We start from the raw sequence: 24,737 nt of genomic DNA on the forward strand, positions 1-24,737 counted from the left end.
TTTTTGTTTGTTAGTATTACATATTAACAGAAAAAACAGTACTATCATTTCTTAATGGGTTATACAAAACTCATTAATCATTAAGGCTACTTCCATGTTTGTGCAAAATATTCATACTTGAACATTATAAATGTATATTTACATGCCATTACTGTATTAAAGAGGTTGTTCACCTTTAAATTAACGTGATGCAGAGCGTTATAGTCTGAGACAATCTGCAATTGGTTTTCATTTTTTTTTATTTGTGGTTTATGAGTTATTTAACTTTTTATTAGGGATTCGCCGAATCCACTATTTTGGATTCAGCCGGATATTGAACCCAAATCCGAATTTACATATGCAAATTAGGGGTGGGAAGGGGAAAACATTTTTTACTTCCATGTTTTGTGACAAAAAGTCACGCAATTTCCATCCCAACTCCTAATTTCCATATGCAAACTAGGATTTGGTTCGGCCGAATCCTGCTGAAAAAGGGCAAATAACGAACCGAATCCTGGATTCGGCGCATCCCTACTTTTTATTCAGCAGCTCTCCAGTTTGCAATTTAAGCAATCTGGTAACTAGGGCTCAAATTACCCTAGTAACCATGCACTGATTAGAATAATAGGAAAGAGCCTGAATACACAAATGAGTAATAAAAAGTAGCAATAGCAATACATTTGTAGTCAGAAGGTTAATCATTCAAAAACTATAAAAAAAGAAAAAATTTAAAGCCAATTAAAATTTGCTCAGACAGTCATTCTATAACTTATGGTAAACCACTACTTTTAAGGCACCTGTTAAAAAAATCTGTATTGTAAGTGCAAATACATCTGTCCAACGTTTGTAATTTGGAGTGCCCATTATATGCCAGCAGACCAGAGCATATCAATAATCATGACATAATATCTTTTCTACATAAGCTGAGGGCCTTTAAATGAAAATCCTGAAACCCCCTAGCCACAAGCTAGATAGTTCTGACCTCATCAGATATATATATATATATATATATATATATATATATATATATATATATATATATATATAATATATATAATATATATCTTGAATCTATATATATATATATATATATATATATATATATCATAACTATGTAATAATAAAACAGTACCAAAGTCACTTTGAGAAAGGCTGGGGTTACAGCCGAAACGTGTGCTATTTGGAATAAATTTTTTCGTAAGCCCTGTGAGTGACACTTTTTCTATTTCGGTTTATGAAATTGCAACATAGTGAGCACATATATATATATATTATAAACATATATAAGCTCTATATCAGAAAATAAGTGGTCTTGTTTCACAAAAGCCAAAATAAATTGACTATTTTTAAATTTTTTATATCTAACAAACATGATTCAGCAGCTTTGCAAAATGACTGAATTTCCCCGTTTAAAACAAAATGCTACATCCTGCAATGTTTTAACAATCTCGGCATGCAGTGTCTTTATTGCTGAAATTATCATTGTTAATCTGTGCCCAATTTGTACCCTCTCACCATCCCCTAAACCCAGCTTGCATGTTAAATTGTTACAGTCTCTCTAACATATCTATGTGTTCATAACTAGAAAACAGAAGTTTTATATAATAATGAAAAATGCTGGCCAATTCTGAGGTTTTCAAAAAAAAAAAAAGCAGTTGTGTTTGAACAGGGCTATGAGCACTTTGGTATCCCAGTGCAGTGTATTACTTAAAGTGATACTGACACGTTCCTATAAAAATCATAGAAACGTGTCAGTATAAAGTAAATGCTGCACCATAATCGTTCCCCAGCCCCACGAACCTGTGTGCTGCCGACCCACTGACACTACTAATAGATCTTCCGGGTTGCTTCAGTGATGCGGGGGGGGGGGGCGGATTGATCCTACTTTAGGCTGAATTCCTGTTTTCATTCGTAATCAGCCTATTGAAGGATCCCGCCGCCCCCAGCCCAGCGTCACTGAAACGGCTCAGAAGGTATTTTAGCAGTATTGGAGGGTCAGGTGAATGCAGGTTTGCTGGGGCTGGGGGCAAGTTTGTGGGGGGCTTTGAGGGGAACAATTAAGGGTGCAGCATTTACTTACTGCCACGTTCCTATGATTTTTATAGGAACGTGTCAGTATCGCTTTAAGAAGCCTTATTTGCAGCTTTTGGCCTAGGTAAAACTGCAGGTGGCATGTTTTCCCAGCAACCGGGAACATGTATTCAGCATTTACCAACAGTTTTCTAACACCCCTGGGGGAATGGGGGGAGGGTCACCATACAGCTTCTTCATGTAGAACCTTGGCCTAGCATTTGAGCCCTTAACTGTTAACAATTTTTTCGCAGGTCTAGATTAATTTAATAACTTCAATATGATTTATCAAAATAGAATTTAGTAATCACAGCAGTATAATAGTAGAAAGTATTTTGAAAGGCAAACAATATGAAAATGGTACACATTGTCATATTTTCTCTTTTCAGTTATATAAGTGTTGGGTACACACTCATACCTACTTTTTTTTAGTAGGCAACGCCCACTAAAATCAGGGTAGAGCTACAACCTTCATCTTTGGTATGCATACATACACACATATACACTTTACATAGCATTCCTTTTCTCCACACGATATTACCAGGTCACCTATAGGGCTTCAGCTATTCCAGTAAATCCTCAATTAACATATCACATGGTTTAGCATTCTGGGTTATGTATTTGTATTTAAGATTCCCAACAATTAAATAATTATTAAAATAATAAGCCAGTAGTCCTCCCAGCAGCTGCCAAAAATACTTTTATATCCCAGTCTAACGGATTACCAAACAGTAAAAGATCCTCAATGTAATAGTTCCATATTCAGTTAGTACCAAAATCCAGCCATGTGGAATTTGTTAATGTCCTTTTTTACTGCAAATTTAAGCTTAGTGTCTCTCCTCAAAATACCATTTCTGGTTATCATAGTCAGCGCACGGTCGTAAAACAGGTTCAGGATTTTCATCTTTTATATTTCTGACTGCTTGCACACACTTTTGTGTCTTCTGATGAAGAATCGTACCATCCTAAAAAACACAAACCACATTATCATAATATGACATCATTAAGCGAATATTATATCCCATTTTTAAAAATATAGGAATATCAGAAGTCTATGGAGTTCTATGACCTTATATAAAAGTATGAGGCAGCAAGTCGAGTGCTTTTATTCCATAGTAACTTCTAAATAATAGGTGTCAGTACATTATTTTACAATACTCAAGTTTCAATTAATCATGCTATGAGGTAGTAGCAAAACCTTAGGAGAAAAAAAAGGGCAGTAATCTTCAACTAATAAGTGTTTATTGAGGAGGTGGATAATACAACATGCTTTGGGAACTTGACAAAGGGCCTAGTCCACCTCCTCAATAAACACTGAAAAACTTATGAAAACTTACCTCTCTGAAAATAAACTTTTGATTTTCAGGTACATCCTGACCATTTTCACGACACAAGAACATTGTTAGATGGTCACTGTTATAATCTGCTGAAGCACAGCCTTCTGGCTGCCTGGTATTATAGCGAATCTCATTGTAGCTTGTATATTCAAAAAACTGAAAAATTATTATTGAAAATTAACAGAAAGCAAAAAATATACCAATTTATGTTTTTTTTGAAAATGTAATAAGGTATAAATAGCTATCACAGCTTATATATAGCATATACTGTATATTAAATATATATAGATAGATGATAGATGATAGATAGATGATAGATAGATGATAGATGATAGATAGATAGATAGATAGATAGATAGATAGATAGATAGATAGATAGATAGATAGATAGATAGATAGATAGATAGATAGATAGATAGATGATAGATAGATGATAGATAGATAGATGATAGATAGATAGATACAGTAGATGATAGATAGATGATAGATAGATGATAGATAGATAGATAGATAGATAGATAGATAGATAGATAGATAGATAGATAATTGTATGGATACCTGGTTTTGGCCCATTCCATGACATTGGTATAAAATAATCTGTAGTCCTGAGACGTCATTTTCATTAGGAGGGTTATAGTCAAAACAAAGACCTTCTAATCCCTTGTTTTTTATCTATAAAATAAAAGTTATTTCCTTGAATTAATACAACTTAAATGGTTTATTAACAAGCATGTCCTGATGCAGAGGTGATTTTCAACAAGTACAAGCACATAGCCTCTGCCTAATGAAGAAATATTTGTAAGGGTGTGTATGATGATGCATATAGTGAGAAGTTCTCATTCAACAAGCTTAGCCCTGACAGACACAGAACCTAGATGTAGTAGAGATATAAATAACAGATGAGCACCTTTAGCACAACATCCTACATCCAAATACAAAGCTTTGTAAAAGGCATAGAGTGCTTTAAAATGCATTAACAAGTAACTTAAAAACCATTGAAAATATGTAATATATTTTGGGACCTTGAAAAAGGTCCCAAAAGGGACCGATGCGTCAGTTTTGCATACAAATGTAACAAATACAGAACTTTTTTTGCACAAGTCCCTTGGTGCTGGTTTTTTTGTTCCAGTTGTGTATGAAGTTTATACCGAGCACAGGGGCAGCTACAAGTTAGCTTTTTTGGAGAAGAGGTACTGTCCGTCTATACATATATATATATATGTGTATACATACACACACACACTCAGGTATGGGACCTGTTATCCAGAATGCTCGGGACCTGGGGTTTTCCGCATAACGGATCTTTCTGTAATTTGGATCTTCATACCTTAAGTCTACTAACAATTATGTAAATATAAGATAAACCCAATAGGCTGGTTTTGCTTCCAGTTATTTATATCTTAGTTTGGATCAAGTATAAGGTACTGTTTTATTATTAGAGCAAAAGGAAATCATTTTTAAAATGTCAATTATTTGGATAAAATGGAGTCTATAAGAGACAGCCTTTCCATAATTCGGAGCTTTCTGGATAACAGGTTTTTGGATTTGTTTATCCACTAACGTGTTACCGCTTTGTGTTATGACAGGTGTTCCAAACGTTTGGGGAAGTTTCTTATTCCAAATCACGTCTAATGTAGAAAAGTAAGTTAGAACCTGGCTTATAATAGGATTAGACATGTGGAAAAAAATATGTCAAAATATAAACATATTTAGGGGATGTTTCTAAAGCACAAGTATCTCAATGTATGAAATAGATCTGAGTGTGCGCATAGATTTAAGTGTGTCCATGGGTATCCAGCATATTGGTAAGCACATGTATGTTTCCCCATTTATGTATGCAATCATTGCACTCTAAAAACTAAGCTAAACACTGGGAAGATCTCTGGAAGTAAATTTGTTTAAAAACTTAAAGATCCAGATATACATATACTATATAAACTATGCACCTACCATTCCAAAACGACCAGGTCGGTCTTCTGGGACAGGAAGCTCCGGATAAATGTTTTCCAAGAACCATTTAAAATTTTTGCATTGGAGTCTTTCTTTAAGCTGTATCCTTTCTGTCACATCTCCATATGGCTCCTAAAAAATGCATCAAACAGTTCATAAGCGAGATTCATTGTGGATATATCTCTTCCTTTTACCCAACTATATGGATAGTGTAGCATAAAATACAATCTTCCATTTATAATTCTAAATTGTTAGAAATAGCTTTATACATGTTATTTATGCTGCAATGTAAATAACTTAAATTGGATAAATTAACCTGCAATAATACAGGAGACTATGGATATATGTGTGAAAATTGCCAAAAGGGTTTTGGAAAATGTTCAAAGATGACAGCACCCTTAGGTATATTTGAGGCCAGTGCATTTTTCAACAAAGTGAAGCACAAGCCCAGGGAAGTTTGGCAACTGTAATTACTGGTGTGCTTGATAAATAGACACCCCTCAGTATTAGCCTAATAACAAAATACCCACTAGACATGTTCTTGTCTCAGTTTATTAACTGAGTTTATTGTCAGTAGAAACATACACTACAGTATATTCAAGATAAAATTACCTTCCGTGCATGTGGGTTGCGATGGTAGTATATTTCTTTATATTCATCCAACCATACTTCAGCTGCTCTTACACTGTTGGACAGTGCCTTACTACGGGAGTATGGAGCTTGTCGGGGGAAAATATGTCCCACATGGGAACATGGGTGAACTTCAAGGCTTCCCCCACATTGCCAGATCTAAAGGAAGAGACCATATATAATAGTTACATCACCATGTGGAAAACTGCAGAAACATCCAGATGCCCCTTGGCTGAAATGCCAACTGAAGAGAAAATAAGGTATGGACTTTCTCCCACAGGGACAAAACGCTTGTTTTACTTAGCTAGGACTTGACAAGGTGCACCAGCTTACGCATACTTTGAACAAACTATTTAGCTAATTGTGTCTCCTTTATCAAATGTGCAAGTTTTTCTGTTGTTTTCTTAAAGGTAAAATGTTTTTATTATTTTGTTGATACAAAAACAAAATAAACAGTGGACAGGACATAGGTTAACAGGTTTTACAGTAACAATACATGCATTGCAAACACCACAATATTTATAAATTGGTACACAGGAAGGTTACATCATGGTCAAAACCCTAGATCAAGCCTGGGGGTCCAGATGAAGGAGGGGGATATAAAAGCATTGGCCCTGACAAATGCCCTTGGGTTTTTATACAGAAGTTTAACCCTGGAGAAAAATCTCTCTCTCTCTCTCTCTCTCTCTCTCACTCTCTCTCTCTCTCTCTGAGGTCAAAACATTGGAGGACTCCCACATTCCCATTCAATGGAGTCAACCGCTTTCACTGAATCAATTGATCCTTAGACCCCAGAGCCCTTCTTGGCATGAGAAAAGTGAAAATATAACGACAAACCTTGAGCATCTGGGCATGAAACCAGATTCATCAACGTGTAGCAAGTCTGCTAAGACTGGTGGAGTCTGGTGGTTAGTATTTTAGCAAGAATTTTCACATCAGTATTTATTAAGTATAGGGAGGTAGGAGCTGCATTTACAACTGCCTTTTCATGTTTTTGAGAGAAATACAATTAAGGCCTCAGAGAAAGATGAAGAGATTGAATGTCTATGAAAGTTAGTAGGTGTCCAACACTTTGGGAGCAATTAGTGGTTCAAGGCTTTATAACAATTACAGTCATATGAACAAGTTTGGGAACCCCTCTCAGCCTCCATTTTCTATAAAAAAGATAACAGTGGCATGTCTTTCATTTCCCAGGAGTACTGGGTGTTTTTTGAAGATTTTTAGTGAAGCAGTATTCAGTTGTATGAAATTAATTCTAATCTGAAAAACTGTCGGCGCAAACATTTGGGTACCCTTGTAATTTTGCTAATTTGAATGCATGTAACTGCTCAATACTGATTACTGGCAACACCAAATTGTTTGGATTAGCTTGTGAAGGCTTGAACTTCATAGGCAGGTGTGTCCAATCATGAGAAAAGGTATTTAAGGTGGTCAACAAGTTGTGCTTCTGTTTGACTCTCCTCTAAAGAGTGACAGCATGGGAACATCTTGCTGCAGATGATGTATCTGTACATCATACCACAATTTAGCGCAATTCACACAAAGAACATCTGTATGGCAGGGTGATGAGAAAGAAGCCCTTTCTGCACTTATGTCACAAACAGAGTCACTTGTATGCAAAAGCTCATTTAGACAAGCCACAGTCATTTTGGAACAAAGTGCTTTGGACAGATGAGACAAAAATGTAGTTATTTGGTCATAACACAAAGCGCTATGCATGGCGTAAGAACATCGAATTCCAAGAAAAACACCTGCTATCTACTGTCAAATTTGGTGGAGGTTTCATCATGCTGTGGGCTGTGTGACTAATTCAGGGACTGGGGCCCTTGTTAAAATCAAGGGTCGGCTGAATTCAACCCAATATCAACAAATTCTTCAGGATAGAGTTCAAGCATCTGTCACAAAGTTGAAGTTACGCAGGGGTTGGATATTTCAACAAGACAAACACACTTTGAACACACTTCGAAATCTAAAAAGGCATTTATGCAGAGGGAGAAGTACAATATTCTGGAATGGCCGTCATAGTCCCCCCACTTGAATATCATCGAAAATCTATGGGATGATTTGAAGCAGGCTGTCTATGCTCGGCAGCCATCAAATTTTTTTTTTTAAATTGTTTTTATTGAAAGTCAGGCATGTACAATCATGAAAAACTTTCGGGCCTACCAGAGGCCCATGGCAATAAGTGGAATAACAGATAGATACATGTACATGTGTCATAAATGAGAATCATAATGAAATAGAATGACTAACCAGAAATAAACAAACAAATAAGCAGGAATAATATGCTCTGATATAGAAAGGTAAATAAGAAGTAAAAAGGAAATCAAAGTATATCCTTAGGTCAAGGTCAGTTACCGTAAATATGAGGCCAAAAGCCTGTTAGTTCGCTGAGTCCTGGGGGGCGCGGTTGAGGCTGTCGCATTTCCACAGAGAGTAGCTCAAACATAATGAGAGGTTTCCCGTAATAGTGGATTATCCCTAAGAATTTCTAAGTCATACCAAGCAGTGTTTAGGAAAGTATATGTGGTTAGATATTTAAGCGGATATGGGAGGCTATTAATGTAAGTGCCCCAAACAGAAAAGAATTTGTCTACCTGTTGTTCTTTTTTGGCCATGGCCTCCAGCCAATCCATATGAAAAATGTAATGTAGCTTTTGTTTGGTAAGTAAAAGGGAAGGGCTGTCCGTAGAGAGCCATTGATGTAAGATTGCCTTTCTAGACGCTGCTGCCAATCTCTTCTCTAGTTAAGTGTGTATACAGTTTCACCGAGCTAAACAATGCCCATTCTATATTAGGTTGAATCGATTTGTTTGTCATCCGCGTCCAGTAGGAGGAGACATCCAGCCAAAAGTCCGAAATTTTAGGGCAAAACCAAAACATGTGCAAGAGATCTGCTTTGGGGGCTTGGCATCGAGTACAACTATCCGAGGGGAGACTACCCATTCTATAACGTCTTTCGGGGGTTAAGTATGAATTATGTAGAATCTGTATGGTCATTTCCTGATAACGACTGGCTGGAAGCAACTTCATCATTCGGACGTGGAGTTTCAAAATGTCCGAGGGGTTCATTTGTGGTATGGATAGCGTCCATTTAAACAAAGAGTCCCCAACAGTGTCTACATCAATGTTGGTGCGTATCACGCTATAGATTTGGGAGGTAGAACGATATGTTCGGTGATCTTTCCAAAGAGTATCTATCGCAAGACTAGAGCCCCTACCTCTTATATGGTGAATAACAGTTCTAGCGAAGTGTAATAATTGCATACTGAGGAAAAGATAGGGTTTGGTAAACGGAAATTTCTCAGTTAAATCTGCCAGGGAAAGCAAGTCTAAGTCGTTTTTAAATAGATCACGTACAGTATATAAACCCTCTGCAGCCATCAAATTTAACTGAACTGGAAAAATTTTGTATGGATGAATGGTCAAAAATACCGCCATCCAGAATCCAGACACTCATCAAAGGCTATGGGAGGCATCTAGAGGCTGTTGCATTTGCAAAAGAAGGCTCAACTAAGTATTGATGTAATATCTTTGTTGGGGGTGCCCAAATTTATGCGCCTGTCTAATTTTGTTATGATGCATATTGCATATTTTCTGTTAATCCAATAAACTTTATGTCACTGCTGAAATATTACTGTTTCCATAAGGCATTTTATATATTAAAAGGAAGTTGCTACTTTGAAAGCTCAGCCAATGATAAACAAAACTCAAAAGAATTAAGAGGGTTCCCAAACTTGTTCATATTACTGTAGGTGGAAGGCCATAAGGGCTAGATGGGTTCTGTGAGGGAAAGGCGAAATTAACCTATCTGGGCACTTTCAAAACTCTGGAGATAGTTTAGGGCTGTTGACAGTGTTGAGATAGTGTGTTAATTGGGTTGCTAAGTGTGTTACAGTGGAGGTGTAGAGCCCACCTTTGTACCTAGCAAATTCAGCTGCAATATCCTGATGAACTGTAAGCTCAGTACACTCGTCTGTAAGGATTGGGGCTGCTGCTATTGGTGTGGCTAGAGCTCTAGCTAAGTATGAAAGCAGTTTTTTTGCCCTGCTCAAAGAAGCACTGGGATATAGCAGAGCTTTTTTGTTTAGGGTGCTCTAAGTTATGTTGGGAAGCCTGGTGTATGTTAGACGGAAAGGGCTGAGAGCATGTTCCTGTTCTGCTCCAGTAAGTTCCTTCTCTGCCTGTCTATTCAAGACTTAAAGGGATACTGTCATGGGAAAAAAAATTTTTTTCAAAATGAATCAGTTAATAGTGCTGCTCCAGCAGAATTCTGCACTGAAATCCATTTCTCAAAAGATCAAACAGATTTTTTTATATTCAATTTTGAAATCTGACATGGGGCTAGACATTTTGTCAATTTCCCAGCTGCCCCAAGTCATGTGACTTGTGCTCTGATAAACTTCAATCACTCTTTACTGCTGTACTGCAAGTTGGCGTGATACCACCCCCCTCCCTTTTCCCCCCAGCAGCCAAACAAAAGAACAATGTGAAGGTAACCAGATAGCAGCTCCCTAACACAAGATAACAGTTGCCTGGTAGATCTAATAACAGCAGTCAATAGTAAAAACCCATGTCCCACTGAGACACATTCAGTTACATTGAGAAGGAAAAACAGCAGCCTGCCAGAAAGCATTTCTCTCCTAAAGTGCAGGCACAAGTCACATGACTGGGGGCAGCTGGGAAATTGACAAAATGTCTAGCCCCATGTCAGATTTCAAAATTGAATATAAAAAAATCTGTTTGCTCTTTCGAGAAATGGATTTCAGTGCAGAATTCTACTGGAGTAGCACTATTAACTGATGCGTTTTGAAAAAACATGTTTTCCGATGACAGGATCCCTTTAATTTCAGTCGTGACTTGGCCGTAGATGACTGAATCTTCAGAGCTTAGCTGGTCTACCTGGTAGCCATGGTGGGTGGGCGCGGGCGGTGGGCGTTAGGGCCAGACGGTCAGGCCTAGGGGCGCCCGCACTCCAAATTCGGCCCTGATCCCAGAAAGTTCAGCCTTAGAGTAAAGAACAAGAAAGAAGTCTAAGAACTTCACAATTATATCATGGGACCTATGGGTACCTGCTGTCACTATTGATCTCATAGTGCAAGACTGAAAGAGGCTGCACAACTTAGATCTACATGAGAGGTGTGCCAGTAGGAAAACTTTTCTTTCCAGAAAGAACAGCAGGACACAACTAAAGTTTGCTCATAAACACCTAGCATCCTATTAGGCATCCACTTTGCAATTCTTTATTGCACTAGATGGTGTTTGAGTATCATACAAGACCCTCTGCCAGACGACTGATAACTGATATTAGCCCTTGCACACACAAAGACAATATGACACACACACACACACACACACACACACATACATATATATATATATATATATATATATAAATATACACACACACAAATGCACTTTGCCTTGTTTTTTTCCCTAAAAAGTGCTTTTTTGCCAGTGTTAGTATCTTCACAGTGTAATTATTTTATTTTAGTCATTTTCTGTAATTTAAAATAATATAGATTGGTAAAATAATTACATTTTTGGTACCACATTGTTATTGATTCCTTGTTTGTGCCCATAAAACATAACTGCACAGCAAGAAATGTGAAACTGAGCTTTTGACCATCAGTCTCACGTGTGAGGCAGATTTATTAAGAGTCGAATAGTAAATTCGAATTTGAATTCAAATTTTCGAATTTTTTTGGTATACAAATTCACACATTCGAATTTTAATTCCCCAATTGGAATGTAAATTTGAACGTGAGATTTATCACACCTCAACCATGGAAACAGTACTAAATATTTGGCACCTAAAACCTGCCAATTTAATTTACAATTCAATGGCAGAGGTCCGTTGAATAATTTGAACATGTAAATTGCCTTCCTGACATTCGATTATAATTTTCGATCGAATATTAGACGGCCAAACTTTTTCCTAAATAACCTCTCATTCGAGTTGTGAGTATATTCAAATTTATAAAAAAAAAACTCACATACATTTGATATTCGACGTTTGATAAATCTGGCCATTAGAGTGAAAAAACGTTTTTGTTTTTTTTTTGGATTCAATAAAAAAAATGTATATTTTTTTTAAAAAAAACCTGACCCTGGAAATAGCTTGAATCCAAAAATACACCATCTAAAACCTGTCAAGGTCATGTTGTCAATGGCAGAGGTCTCTTGAACCATTTGAAGTCAACCATTTGAAGTTGATATGTTAATAGCCTTCATGATGTTCAAGTTTTTTAAGAGGGTTTTACCTGAAAACTTGATCAATTCGAGTGATTTGAGGGGTTTTTTTCGCGAAAGCTTGATTAATTTAAGTTTTTGGGTTGTTAACCCAAAACTCGCTGATTCGAGTTTCTTCCAGAGTTTTCTCTTAAATTAGAAACCATTCGAGTTGTGAGTTTATTTGAGGTCTAAAAAACTCTAAAATTTGATCTTTAATTAATAACACCCTTAATGATTTAAATGCAGTCTTTTCGAATTACGAGTTTATGGGAGTTTTTAGAAACTCCCATAAACTCGAAATTCGACCCTTAATAAATCTGCCCCTTAGAGTTAAAGAAAATTTCTAATCTTAAACTATTTTCAACTTACCACAGCTGCTTGTAACTTATTGGATAGAAGGGGAAGTCCCCTCTTAGGATATTTTTTTTATTATATATGGAAATTCTTTATCTACAAGAGGCAGTAAGACTCAGGTTTGGAAATGACATAATACATTTTTTATTCTGCAGTTTATCTCCTTTTTTCAGCAGAGATAGTTGTACAGTTGCTTCACTTAATTAAAGTTAATTAAAGTTAATGTTACTTCATGAATTGGTTACTATGCAATTTATGAGACTAAGAAATAGGTCATTATTAATATATTCATATATATATATATTATGCCATGTATATTGTTTGTTTAAAACCAAAAAATATGTGTTTAACCCTTTAAGTGCCACCCCACGTAGAATCTACGTTCTTTGGGAATGACACTTGAAATGCCACAGAACGTAGATTCTACGTTCTGCAGCATTTCAGGGTTAGGGAACGGAGGAGCGGCTTTTCAAGCCGCTTGCTCCGTTCCTTTTCGTTCCCCAGCCCCCAGGCAACGAGCAGGGGCTGGGAACGAGTGGCCCCTGAGGCGCGATCGCCCAGGGGCCCCAAGGCAGCAGCAGGCACGTGCAATATATGTGCCCTGCTGCTGCCTGCACTTTCAGAACGGAGGAGCGACTTGTAAAGTCACTCGCTCCGTTCTAAGTGCTATCCACCGGTTCCCCAGCCCCTAGGCAACGAGCCTAGGTGAAGAACAAGGGGCCCCTGGGTCGCGATCGCCCAGGGGCCCCTAGGCAGCAGCAGGCACGTGAAATCTACGTGCTCTGCTGCTGCCTGCACTCTGTGAACAGAGGAGCGGCTTGTAAAGCTGCTCGCTCTGTTCAGACTCATTCCCCAGCCCCCAGGCAACAAGCCTAGGCAGGGAATGAGTGGCCCCTGAGGCTCTATAGCCCAGGGGCCCCAAAGGCAGCAGCAGCACGTGGAATGGACGTGCTATGCTGCTGCCTGCACTTCCTGGCCGCTAAGCTCCGCCCCTTTTACCGGATCATCAGAAGAGGACGGTGCCAGCTCTGCCTGCAGCTCTCCTGGACGATCTGGACCCTACTACTCCCAGGTTAGTGCCCATCCACACACACAAACACACACAAACACACAAACACACACTTATTTTCCCATTACACACTTACATTCACACTTACACACAATCACATACATTTTTGGGGGATCAGGGGGGGTCACACACATTCACAGCACCCCCACACGCTTGCACACGCACACAACATGCAATTGGTCAGTTCTACACACACATACACACTTACACTATGTTGTGTCTTTGTTTTTTTGTTTTTATCGCATCGTCTGTTTTTTTTTGCCTGAAAAAACTGTTTTATTGCCATTGCGAATAGCGTATTCGCTAATTGCACTGCGCAATACCTTTTGTATGTTATTTTGGTGATTATACTGCAATTCTGGTGATTTTTGTGCATTTTTAGCCATTTTATTGCATGTTTAGCCATTTTATTACATTTTCAGCTGTGCGATGGTGTTGTTCCCCTGTTTCTGTCTGTAAAACTTATTTGGCCATGCTAAAATATTCAACCATTGATTCTGACTGCTGATTACAGTAGGCGGAAAAAAAAAAGCATTGATTTTTGCGGTTTTGTTGGATTTTAGTGATTTTATACCATTTCGCTTTGTTCTTTGTTACTTCATTTTGACCATGAAAATTTTGTCTGCTATATAACCATTTGGAGGTCTCTGTGTGCAAAATAGTTTGGTAAATCTTTTCATACCAGGCATCAAACTGTTCAGTACACCCCTGGCGTTCATATTTAGGATGACTTTTGCTGGTACGTTACAAAATGTGGGGTATATAATGGGGTAAAATGCTTGCTTTGTGACTATTTTCAGAAATTCCATAAAAACTGTTATGTTTAGCATTGCTTTGCGGTTTGGTAGTTTGCAGTAGAAAGATGCAATTACCTGCTTTAGATTCGTCTGAATGTGTACTTTCGGAAAATATATGGGTTTCTAGGGTCTTCATACTGTTAGGGGGTCTTATGGTGCATAATGCACATACCAGGTGCTTGTATTGTAGCAGTCAGAGTGTCATATGTGAAAATTCATATGTACTATTTTCATTTGGGCATCTCTGTATGCCACCTAGTTTGGTAAATCTTTTCATATCAGGCATCAAACTGTTCAGTACACCCCTGGCGTTCATATTTAGGATGACTTTTGTTGGTACGTTACAAAATGTGGGGTATATAATGGGGTAAAATGCAAGCTTTGTGACTATTTTCAGAAAGTTAAAAAAAAAGCCTTATGTTTAGCATAGCTTTGTGGTTTGGTAGTTTGCAGTAGAAAGATGTAATTACTTGCTTTAGATTCGCCTGAATGTGTACTTTCAGAAACTATATAGTTTTCTAGGGTCTCCATACTGTTAGGGGGTCTTATGGTGCATAATGCACATACCAGGTGCTTGTATTGTAGCAATCAGAGTGTCATATGTGAAAATTCATTTGTACTATTTTCATTTGGGCGTCTCTGTATGCCACCTAGTTTGGTAAATCTTTTCATATCAGGGATCAAACTGTTCAGTACAGTCCTGGCGTTCATATTTAGGATGACTTTTGCTGGTACGTTACAAAATATGGGGTATATAATGGGGTAAAATGCTTGCTTTGTGACTATTTTCAGAAATTTCATAAAAAGCGTTATGTTTAGCATTGCTTTGCGGTTTGATAGTTTGCAGTAGAAAGATGTCTTTACATGCTTTAGATTTGTCAGACTGTGTACTTTCGGAAAATATATAGTTTTCTAGGGTCTCCATATTGTTAGGGGCTCTCATTGGGTGCTTATGTTGTAGTAGCCAGAGTGTCATACGTGAAAATTCATATCCCCTATGTGGATTTGGGGGTCTCTGTATGCCACATAGTTTGGTAAATCTATGTTTATTGGGTATCAAACTGTTAAGTAGACCCCCGGCATTCATATTTAGGATGCTTTATGCTGGTAATGATACATGGACGATACAATGCTGGAAAGTTTAAGCTTTGAGGCAATTTTCAGGTATTTCACCAAAACTGCCATTTTTGGGAAAGCCTTGCGACTCAGTCGTTTGGAGCAGAAAGGCATGGGTACCCATTTTAGATTCGGTAGAATGTGTCCTTTCCAAAAATATATGGTTTTGGGGGGTAAACCAATATTTCTGTGTTTTTACCCCACAAAAAATGCAGTCAATGTGTTGATTTTTCATTAGCTGAAGTTACCCACAGGACTATTTGTATGAGCTAACTTCATTTTGGGGCCTCTAAATGCCAGATACTTTGGTAAAACTATGAACAATGGGCACCAAACTGTTTGGAGGAACCCTGGCAATCATATTTAGGGGGCTTTTTCTTGGCACCTAATGATACATGGGTGATATGGTGCTGGGAATTTGAAGCTTTGAGGCAATTTTTCAGATATTTCACCAAAACAGACAATTTTGGGAAAGCCTTGCGACTCAGTAGTATGGAGCAGAAAGGCATGGGTACCCATTTTAGATTCGGTAGAATGTGTCCTTTCCAAAAATATATGGTTTTGGGGGTAAAGCTATATTTCTGTGTTTTTACCCCACAAAAAATGCAGTCAATGTGTTGATTTTTCATTAGCTGAAGTTACCCACAGGACTATTTGTATGCGCTAGCTTCATTTTGGGGTCTCTAAATGCCAGATACTTTGGTAAAGCTATGAACAATGGGCACCAAACTGTTTGGAGGACCCCTGGCAATCATATTTAGGGTGCTTTTTCTTGGTACCTAATGATACATGGGTGATATGGTGCTGGGAAGTTGAAGCTTTGAGGCAATTTTCAGATATTTCACCAAAACAGACAATTTTGGGAAAGCCTTGCGACTCAGTAGTATGGAGCAGAAAGGCATGGGTACCCATTTTAGATTCGGTAGAATGTGTCCTTTCCAAAAATATATGGTTTTGGGGGGTAAACCTATATTTCTGTGTTTTTACCCCACAAAAAATGCAGTCAATGTGTTGATTTTTCATTAGCTGAAGTTACCCACAGGACTATTTGTATGCGCTAGCTTCATTTTGGGGTCTCTAAATGCCAGATACTTTGGTAAACCTATGAACAATGGGCACCAAACTGTTTGGAGGACCCCTGGCAATCATATTTGGGGTGCTTTTTCTTGGTACCTAATGATACATGGGTGATATGGTGCTGGGAAGTTGAAGGTTTGAGGCAATTTTCAGATATTTCACCAAAACCGACAATTTTGGGAAAGCCTTGCGACTCAGTAGTTTGGAGCAGAAAGGCATGGGTACCTATTTTAGATTCGGTAGAATGTGTCCTTTCCAAAAATATATGGTTTTGGGGGTAAACCTATTTTTCTGTGTTTTTACCCCACAAAAAATGCAGTCAATGTGCTGATTTTTTATTAGCTGAAGTTACCCACAGGACTATTTGTATGTGCTAACTTCATTTTGGGGCCTCTAAATGCCATATACTTTGGTAAACCTATGAACAATGGGCACCAAACTGTTTGGAGGACCCCTGGCAATCATATTTAGGGTGCTTTTTCTTGGTACCTAATGATACATGGGTGATATGGTGCTGGGAAGTTGAAGGTTTGAGGCAATTTTCAGATATTTCACCAAAACCGACAATTTAGGGAAAGCCTTGCGACTCAGTAGTTTGGAGCAGAAAGGCATGGGTACCCATTTTAGATTCGGTAGAATGTGTCCTTTCCAAAAATATATGGTTTTGGGGGGTAAACCTATTTTTCTGTGTTTTTACCCCACAAAAAATGCAGTCAATGTGTTAATTTTTCAGTAGCTGAAGTAAAGTCCTGGACAATTTGGATGTGCTAACTTCATATTGGGGTCTCTAAATGCCAGGTACTTTGGTAAACCTATGCACAATGGGGATCAAACTGTTCAGTGGACCCCTGGCAATCATATTCAGGGTGCTTTTTCTTGGTATCTAATATAGTGTGTGATATGCGGAGCAGCAAAATAAAACCTTTGAAGTGATTTTTCAAAATTTTGATACATTTTTATAAAAACCGCTACGTTCAGACAAGCTTTGATGTTTGGTAGTTAGGAGTAGAAAGACATAGTTACCCATTTTGGAATCCGCAGAATGTGTACTTTCTAAAAATATATGGTTTTCTGGGGTAAACCTACAGTTTCAGGATTTTGTGGCCTTGGAATCTAAAGTATGCCGTTTTCTGCCTTCTGCTTTCAAAATTCGGTAATATACTGCCGGGAGTTTTTGCTGTACAGATGTCCTAAATCTGGCTAAAACTATACATATCTGGTATTGGCACGTTCGTGAAACACGAGGCTTTCCAAATCAGTTGGATTTTCATGCGTAAAATGAAATATTTTTCTGGTATAAATGCATATATTGTGAAAAATAGGATTTTTTCATTTTTTTTTTGTATTTAGAGCTATAAATCTTTTTGCAGAGGTGGAAATACATGACAACTCAGGCAGATTTAGAAAGCTCAGTTTCTCCCGAAAAAAACAATGTATAGTTTTCCTAGGTAAACTATAGGTTTCCCCTCAGAAAATGCCACTAAAGTGAGAGAGCACAAATGTTTCAAAAACGGCTGGCATTTCGCGTAACCAAAATGTGAAATTCTGCTGGCACTTAAAGGGTTAAACAGCAAAAGGCTCTGTTGATCTTTCACGTGAAGGGGTGTGATTATATAGAGGACACAGGACAAAATCTGTTACTTACTCTAAAAGAAAATTCAAGGTTTTCTCCACCCCATACTTCCATTCCAGTATCATATGAGCCTAAGTGTTCAAAATACTTCTTGCTGACAGAAAATAGCCCACCAGCCATTGTTGGGGAACTAGAAAGTGAAAAACAATAGTTCTGTGTAAACAAATGCCTTTTATGAAAGTACACCCTTTTCCCTTCCAAACAAATATTATCATTTACTTCTGAATAACTTACAAAGTCAGAATGACAAACCTTATCACATCAATTGGGGAACGTCTCTTTTTCTGCTCTCTCTCTGGGACAGTATGCCAAGTGAATACCATCCTCCAATCAAAACCACCAATTTGAGGTTCACCTGAATTTCCCAAGTACTCAAATGTGTTCCAATCAATAACATCAATCACTGGACAAACAACAGCACTTTCTTTTTCACGAATCCTGAATTAAAAAATGTGTACAATTATTTTATAATTATTGTATTTCCATCCCCCCTTCCACTCACAAATACATACATTTCCATACTCAATGTGCAGTCTCACAATGAGGCACTACATTAGAAATGCTTTGATAATGTCCTCATGTTAGTGCAAGGTACTGGTTCATAAGAATGTAAGTCTGGCAATACCAATGCATCTGCCTTGTATGGATAGAGGGCATTAAACTCCAAAATGTATACATGGGTGGGGTTTTAAAAGCAGCACATGTCTACTTACAAATCCTGGCAATTGATTTTGCTGGACAGTTCAGATGTAGAGATGTCTGATCTGACATCTCTAATGTCCAATCTACACCTGCTAAGGCAACCCCACTACACCTTTCAATGGACATATCCCTTCCCACTTATCAAAACCATTGCTGATATCTACATAATCTGCAAACAAGTGAAGTAAACCCTTTACTAGAGAGTGTAAGATCAATAAACATTTTGGCTGAGTAAAACTGATATGTGCTAATCATAATCAGGAGATTAAACCAGAATACAGCAGTAAACAAATTTAAAAACTAGATACAATTTGCAGTAGACTTTTTTTTTCCAAATTCAGATTGTTGAGCTAATTCACAGTACATTATATTCATACTGACTTCTTGCTTTCTAACCTAAAGTCCTACAGAGGCTGCATGCTCCGTACATAGATTTGTACACCTGTCCATACATGAATATCCATACATGGCATATCCACCTACCTCTCCATTAATGGCTCAAGCCAACCTTCATGGCACTCGCAGTGACAATCAAGAAAGGTCAAAACTTCACCTTTGGCAATGGAAGCACCCAAAAGACGAGCTCGTACTAAACCTTCTCTTTTATTGGCTCGGATTAGGCGCACCCTCATCAGTTTGGAAATGTATTTTTCCAAACGTTCTTTCAGGTGCTCTAGCAGGAATGAAACACGATTCAGAAAACAATTCTTTTTAAAAAATATATATATATATGAACATATATAATCTTGGTTGACAGTGAAATATACTGTAGAATGAGAAAGTTGAATATGAGAATACAGGGAAAGTTCCAGTTCACTTCTTCGAGGTTTCATAACTGTAATCTACATTTCATTGCATTAAATGTATTCTTCACACGTTAATATTTCAGATTAAGGGACTGAACTTTTGTGCCAATATGTAATTGTAGAAAAATCTTTAAAAAGTACAAACTTAAAGCACAAATCCAAGTGTCTATAAATACAGCATATGTCACCTATGAGCTACTTTCTCCTCCCATAAGGTTCCTTCACGTCAGATTCGCTTCAGAGGCTCTAAAACCATTCATTTAAAGGAAAACTATACCCCCAAAATGAATACTTAAGCAACAGGTAGTTTATATCAAATTGAATGACATATTAAAGAATCTTACCAAACTGGAATATGTATTTACATAAATATTGCCCTTTTACATCTCTTGCCTTGAACCGCCATTTCGTGACTCTATCTGTGCTGCCTCAGAGATCACCTGACCAGAAATACTACAACACTAACTGTAACAGGAAGAAGTGAGGAAGCAAAAGGCAGAACTCTGTCTGTTAATTGGCTCATGTGACCTTACATGTGGTTTGTATGTGTGCACAGTGAATCTTACGATCTCAGGGGGCGGCCCTTATTTTTAAAAATGGCAATTTTCTATTTATGATTACCCAATGGCACATACTACTAAAAAAGTATATTATTATGATAATGGTTCATTTACATGAAGCAGGGTTTTACACATGAGCTGTTTTACTCAGTATCTTTTAATAGAGACCTACATTGTTTGGGGGTAATAGTTTTCGTTTAAACAAGCTGAAGCTGTAAATCTGCACATTTTGCCTCACAAGAACAACTCACAGCACCAGCAATTTATTGACCTATGTACAGGCTCAAAACTATGCCTTCCCTGACTGATATCTATTCAGGGATCATTTAAATATGTTAGGCAGGGCCAAGTAACCTTATCAATGTCCTAGGGACATACAGTGAAAAGCTTAATTCGACACACCACATGGGAGGTAAAGACTATTTTATATTTGAAACAATTTCATATAATGCCCTTACATTATACCATCTACTTACCTCTGTCACTATAATCATCTACCAGAATTATCTCTTCCAAAAGTGAGATTGGAGAAGTTTCCAGAACACTGTGGACTGTTCTTAAGAGGGTCGACCAGGCCTCATTGTAAAATGCAATGATAACAGAGGTTTTAGGCATCCTGTGGTAATTATATTTCACTGTTTTACACCTGCAATAACAAAAGATTATATATGTGCATTTGAAATGCTCATAACATTGCATCATTTGGCCCTGATTTGAGTATATAGTATCTATACACTTTCCTTGGAAGTCTACATAATTTTTAATTTGTAAAATGGTTACACTGCTGCAACTGCATTCTACATACAGTACAAAAACAAACTAGTTAATCTGATAAATAGTATAATACTTGCAGTAACAATTTTCAGATACACACTCAGTGGCACTTTATTTATAAACACTGGGCAAATTTGCACCTCGGCAGTAACCCATGTCAACCAATCAAATGTTTGCTTTCTTTGTTCCACCTACAGCTGTTTGAAAAATGACAGTTACTGATTGGTTGCTGTGGGCAAATTTGCCTAGTGATTATTAATAAGCCCCAGTATCTCTTAGGATATTGGCACGTGGGGTATGTTGTACCAATTTGCCTCCTGCGCAATTTTTTAAATAAAAACACAAATCTTTAGATGGCCAGTGGCAGCAGATCTTCAAAAAATCGGTGCTGCTCTCTTCTGGAGGGCAGGAAAGCAGTGTGGGGTTAAATGTATGTGTTTGTTTCTCAGGAAGGCTAACCTTGATGATAGGGATGCACCGAATCCACTATTTTGGATTCGGCCGAACCCCCCGAATCCTTCGCGAAAGATTCGGCCGAATACTGAACCGAATCTGAATCCTAATTTGGTGTGGGATGGGGAACATTTTTTTACTTCCTCGTTTTGTGACAAAAAGTCACGTGATTTCCCTTCCCATCCCTAATATGCATCACTGGATTGGATGCATCACTACTCGATGAGAAACAACCCCACACCCTGCCCTTCTAACTTGAAGATGGGGGCGATCATTTTGAAGTACTGCAGCCACCAGATGTCTAAAAACTGGCTGTATTATATGTAAGTGGAGAGAAGGGGTAACGAAGTGTAGAAGATTGTGTTTTTTAGCAAAACTACAGATTTTTAAACAAAAGTAGATTTGTTTTAGCATTTAATGTGGGATTTTATTTTTTAATTTTATGTCCCCTTTCATGGACTGGATAACTGTAAATGCCTGGACTGCTGTATTATTGTGGGCCAGGAGATTGTTTCTAAAAAACTGTGGCAGTGCACCAGTAAGGTCCAGGCAATTACCATAAATGTCTTTCTCTATTGCCCTTAAAAGTACACCCATAGCCTGAAAATAATTTACAGAAAAGAGTTTGAATATAAATGCAAAACAAAGTAACATTTCCAAATGGTCACAGATATAATTTGATAACTCTGCATTTAAAATAAACAAATAGCTTTAGTGTTTCTTTTGAAGATATCCACGCAAAAACAATAAAAGCAATTCCATCAAAGGGGTTAGTTCACCACTATTAATAATTTGTTTTTGTTTTTCACTTTTAGTAAATTCCTGCCAAACTGTAGCTCTGGCTCAGTCTGAAGGCCATTTAGTGTGAGATTTGGGGTGAATGCTCATTTGCTGCCGTAAATACCCTTGGAAGTATATAAGGGGGACTGTACTATATATATGGGGTGACTTGCCACAGTACAGGTTGCTCATAATTTTATGTAATATGTGGACCCATAATTTCTGGTGGCAACACTTGATACAAAAACAGTAAACTACATAGGATTACATATATGTATGAAGATCAGGATCGTAACCACAACCAAATTGAGTCTGTTATGTAAGTTCAAATATATGCAGAAATGACACTATGTTTGAAAAATTAAATGAAAACATGTTAGAAAAGAAGACACAAGTCCATCAAATTCAAACTTTTTGTCTACTGGAAACAAGCCTAACCATTAGCTGATGAGGAGGAAGGTGAAAAACCCCAGGGGGACCAAATTCTAGATCAATTTTGTACTAACAGTTATGGGGTTATTTATCAAGGTCCGAATTTACAGTATCTCAATATCAGCTGCTACAAACTCCAATCTAAGACGCTCGGGTTTTTAATGCTTATTTATTATTACATATTCCCGAAAATTACAGTTGTGAACTGATATCTGCAACGTGTCAGTGCTATATTTGAGCACGTCCACGACAGTGCTCACGCAAACACTCATCTCATTTGCGACTCATTTTTTTGTGCACAATGAGCATCTCACTGCTATTTGCAAAAATAGGAAAGACAGGCACAATAGCGCAATATTTAAGCATTTAGGGGAAAACTTGTGCAAAACAGCCATATGCAAATACAAATATGCCTCACAAAGTTTATAAATGACCCCCTGTGTGTTTGCTAACAGTCAAATCTCGTGCCTGCTAGTGAACACATATAGGAGCTGATTTAATCTTATGTGCTGCTTTAACTTCGCCATCAAGTTTACTAGTTTGTCCAGATCCCCCTGCAAAAATTTTGTTTCAGAATCTGGCTAGGATTTTTTCTAAAATGTGTTTCTTATGAGGTACAGGCGTTTGAGGTGCATTTAAAGTGGTTTTATTTGGTTTTGGTATTTCCATATAGCTGATTGTAGCAAAGATGCCCCCTCTAGTATATCACTGAATACCTTAACAAGGCATGGAACATGCATTTTGTTACAATACTCAAAAGGTACACTGCCAATTCCTGGGGCTTTTCATGGTGGCAATGGTGAATCAATTTTGGGATGGTTTATCCAGTACTGGCTCCATAATATATATCTTTAGGCACAGAGACTAATATTTATTTATATCAGTAAGGGGGTGTATCTGATAAACCTCAAGAGAGTATCTGGGTTCTATAATTTTTAGGGCTAAGTCTGATGAGCCAAGCTATAGATCTATGCATGATTTTATGATCAGTATTGTATATTTGGAATATTTTGGATATTGTCCTGGTTTCCACATCAGAACAAATCTATAAAATTAAAAGAGTCTACCCACCTGGCCAAGGCGGGGTCAGTTTTTTGGACTTTGGCAGCTTATCCTTCCTATCTTCTATAAAAAGTTTTAAGTCCTCCATGATAAGTGCAGGAGGTAAGGGAAGGGTGGCCAATTTATTCATTATTAGATAGAGGATGATGTCAGCATAAGGCGGGTTGATGTATATATTCGAGATCGTCAGAAGATTGTCCATTATTTGTATTCACATTATAAAGTATTGCATACTATTTTATACAAGGTATATGGACACATTTTTGCCATCAAAATGAGTAAGAAAAGTACTGCGCATGATAAGCTGCTGATATTGAAGGTTTTTTGTTTTTTTTAAAATAGTTAGTAGTTTTTTTCCCATCTAAGATACTTGACAAGTGTCTGAATATAGTTTTTACATCCCCCATGGAGAACGCATATATATGTACTACTTGCAGCTAAACTGCTATTTTTCATACTTCATCAGTTTTGTACAGTCGAAGGCAAAACCAAATAAAAATCCAATTTAAAGAGAACATATTTAAAATCCTGTTTAAAGGAACAATAACATCAAAAAATAAAAGTGTTTTAAATAAAAATTTAATGCAGTGTTGCCGGGCACTGGTAAAACTGCTGTGTTTGCTTCAGAAATACTACTATTGTTTATATAAATAAGCTGCTGTGTAGCAATGGGGACAGCCATTCAAAGGAGAAAAGGCTCAGGTTACACAGCAGATAGCAAATAAGCTCTGTCTGTCTAATGGTGTTATCTGTTATCCATTAGTTAACCTGTGCCATATAGCCATTTCTCAATTTCCGCCATTGCTCCACAGCAGCTTGTTTTTTGTTTTTTTTAACATATGTTTTTATTTAGTTTTCAAATAAAGTAAATAACAGTAATAACAAAAATGGTAAAGTTTGGAGGTATAAATGAATGATTCCA

The 24,737-nt window shown here is 37.5% G+C and overlaps 1 protein-coding gene across 1 annotated transcript in view; it reads right to left on the reverse strand.

The window, feature by feature from the left end:
- Positions 1-2,684: 2,684 nt before the first annotated feature.
- galnt12.L (polypeptide N-acetylgalactosaminyltransferase 12 L homeolog) overlaps positions 2,685-24,737 on the reverse strand; it is a 32,725-nt gene continuing 10,672 nt past the window's right edge. The window contains exons 2-10 of the mRNA XM_018267635.2: positions 20,791-20,960; positions 19,432-19,621; positions 18,499-18,684; positions 18,259-18,376; positions 5,949-6,125; positions 5,337-5,468; positions 3,945-4,058; positions 3,387-3,542; positions 2,685-3,014 (exon numbers count right to left, since the gene is read on the reverse strand). Of these exons, the coding sequence (XP_018123124.1) occupies positions 2,877-3,014; positions 3,387-3,542; positions 3,945-4,058; positions 5,337-5,468; positions 5,949-6,125; positions 18,259-18,376; positions 18,499-18,684; positions 19,432-19,621; positions 20,791-20,960 (1,381 nt within the window). The 3' untranslated portion in view covers positions 2,685-2,876. The remainder of the gene's footprint in view (positions 3,015-3,386; positions 3,543-3,944; positions 4,059-5,336; positions 5,469-5,948; positions 6,126-18,258; positions 18,377-18,498; positions 18,685-19,431; positions 19,622-20,790; positions 20,961-24,737) is intronic.

This window comes from Xenopus laevis, chromosome 6L (genome assembly GCF_017654675.1).
Source record: "Xenopus laevis strain J_2021 chromosome 6L, Xenopus_laevis_v10.1, whole genome shotgun sequence".
Taxonomy (NCBI): Eukaryota; Metazoa; Chordata; class Amphibia; order Anura; family Pipidae; genus Xenopus; species Xenopus laevis.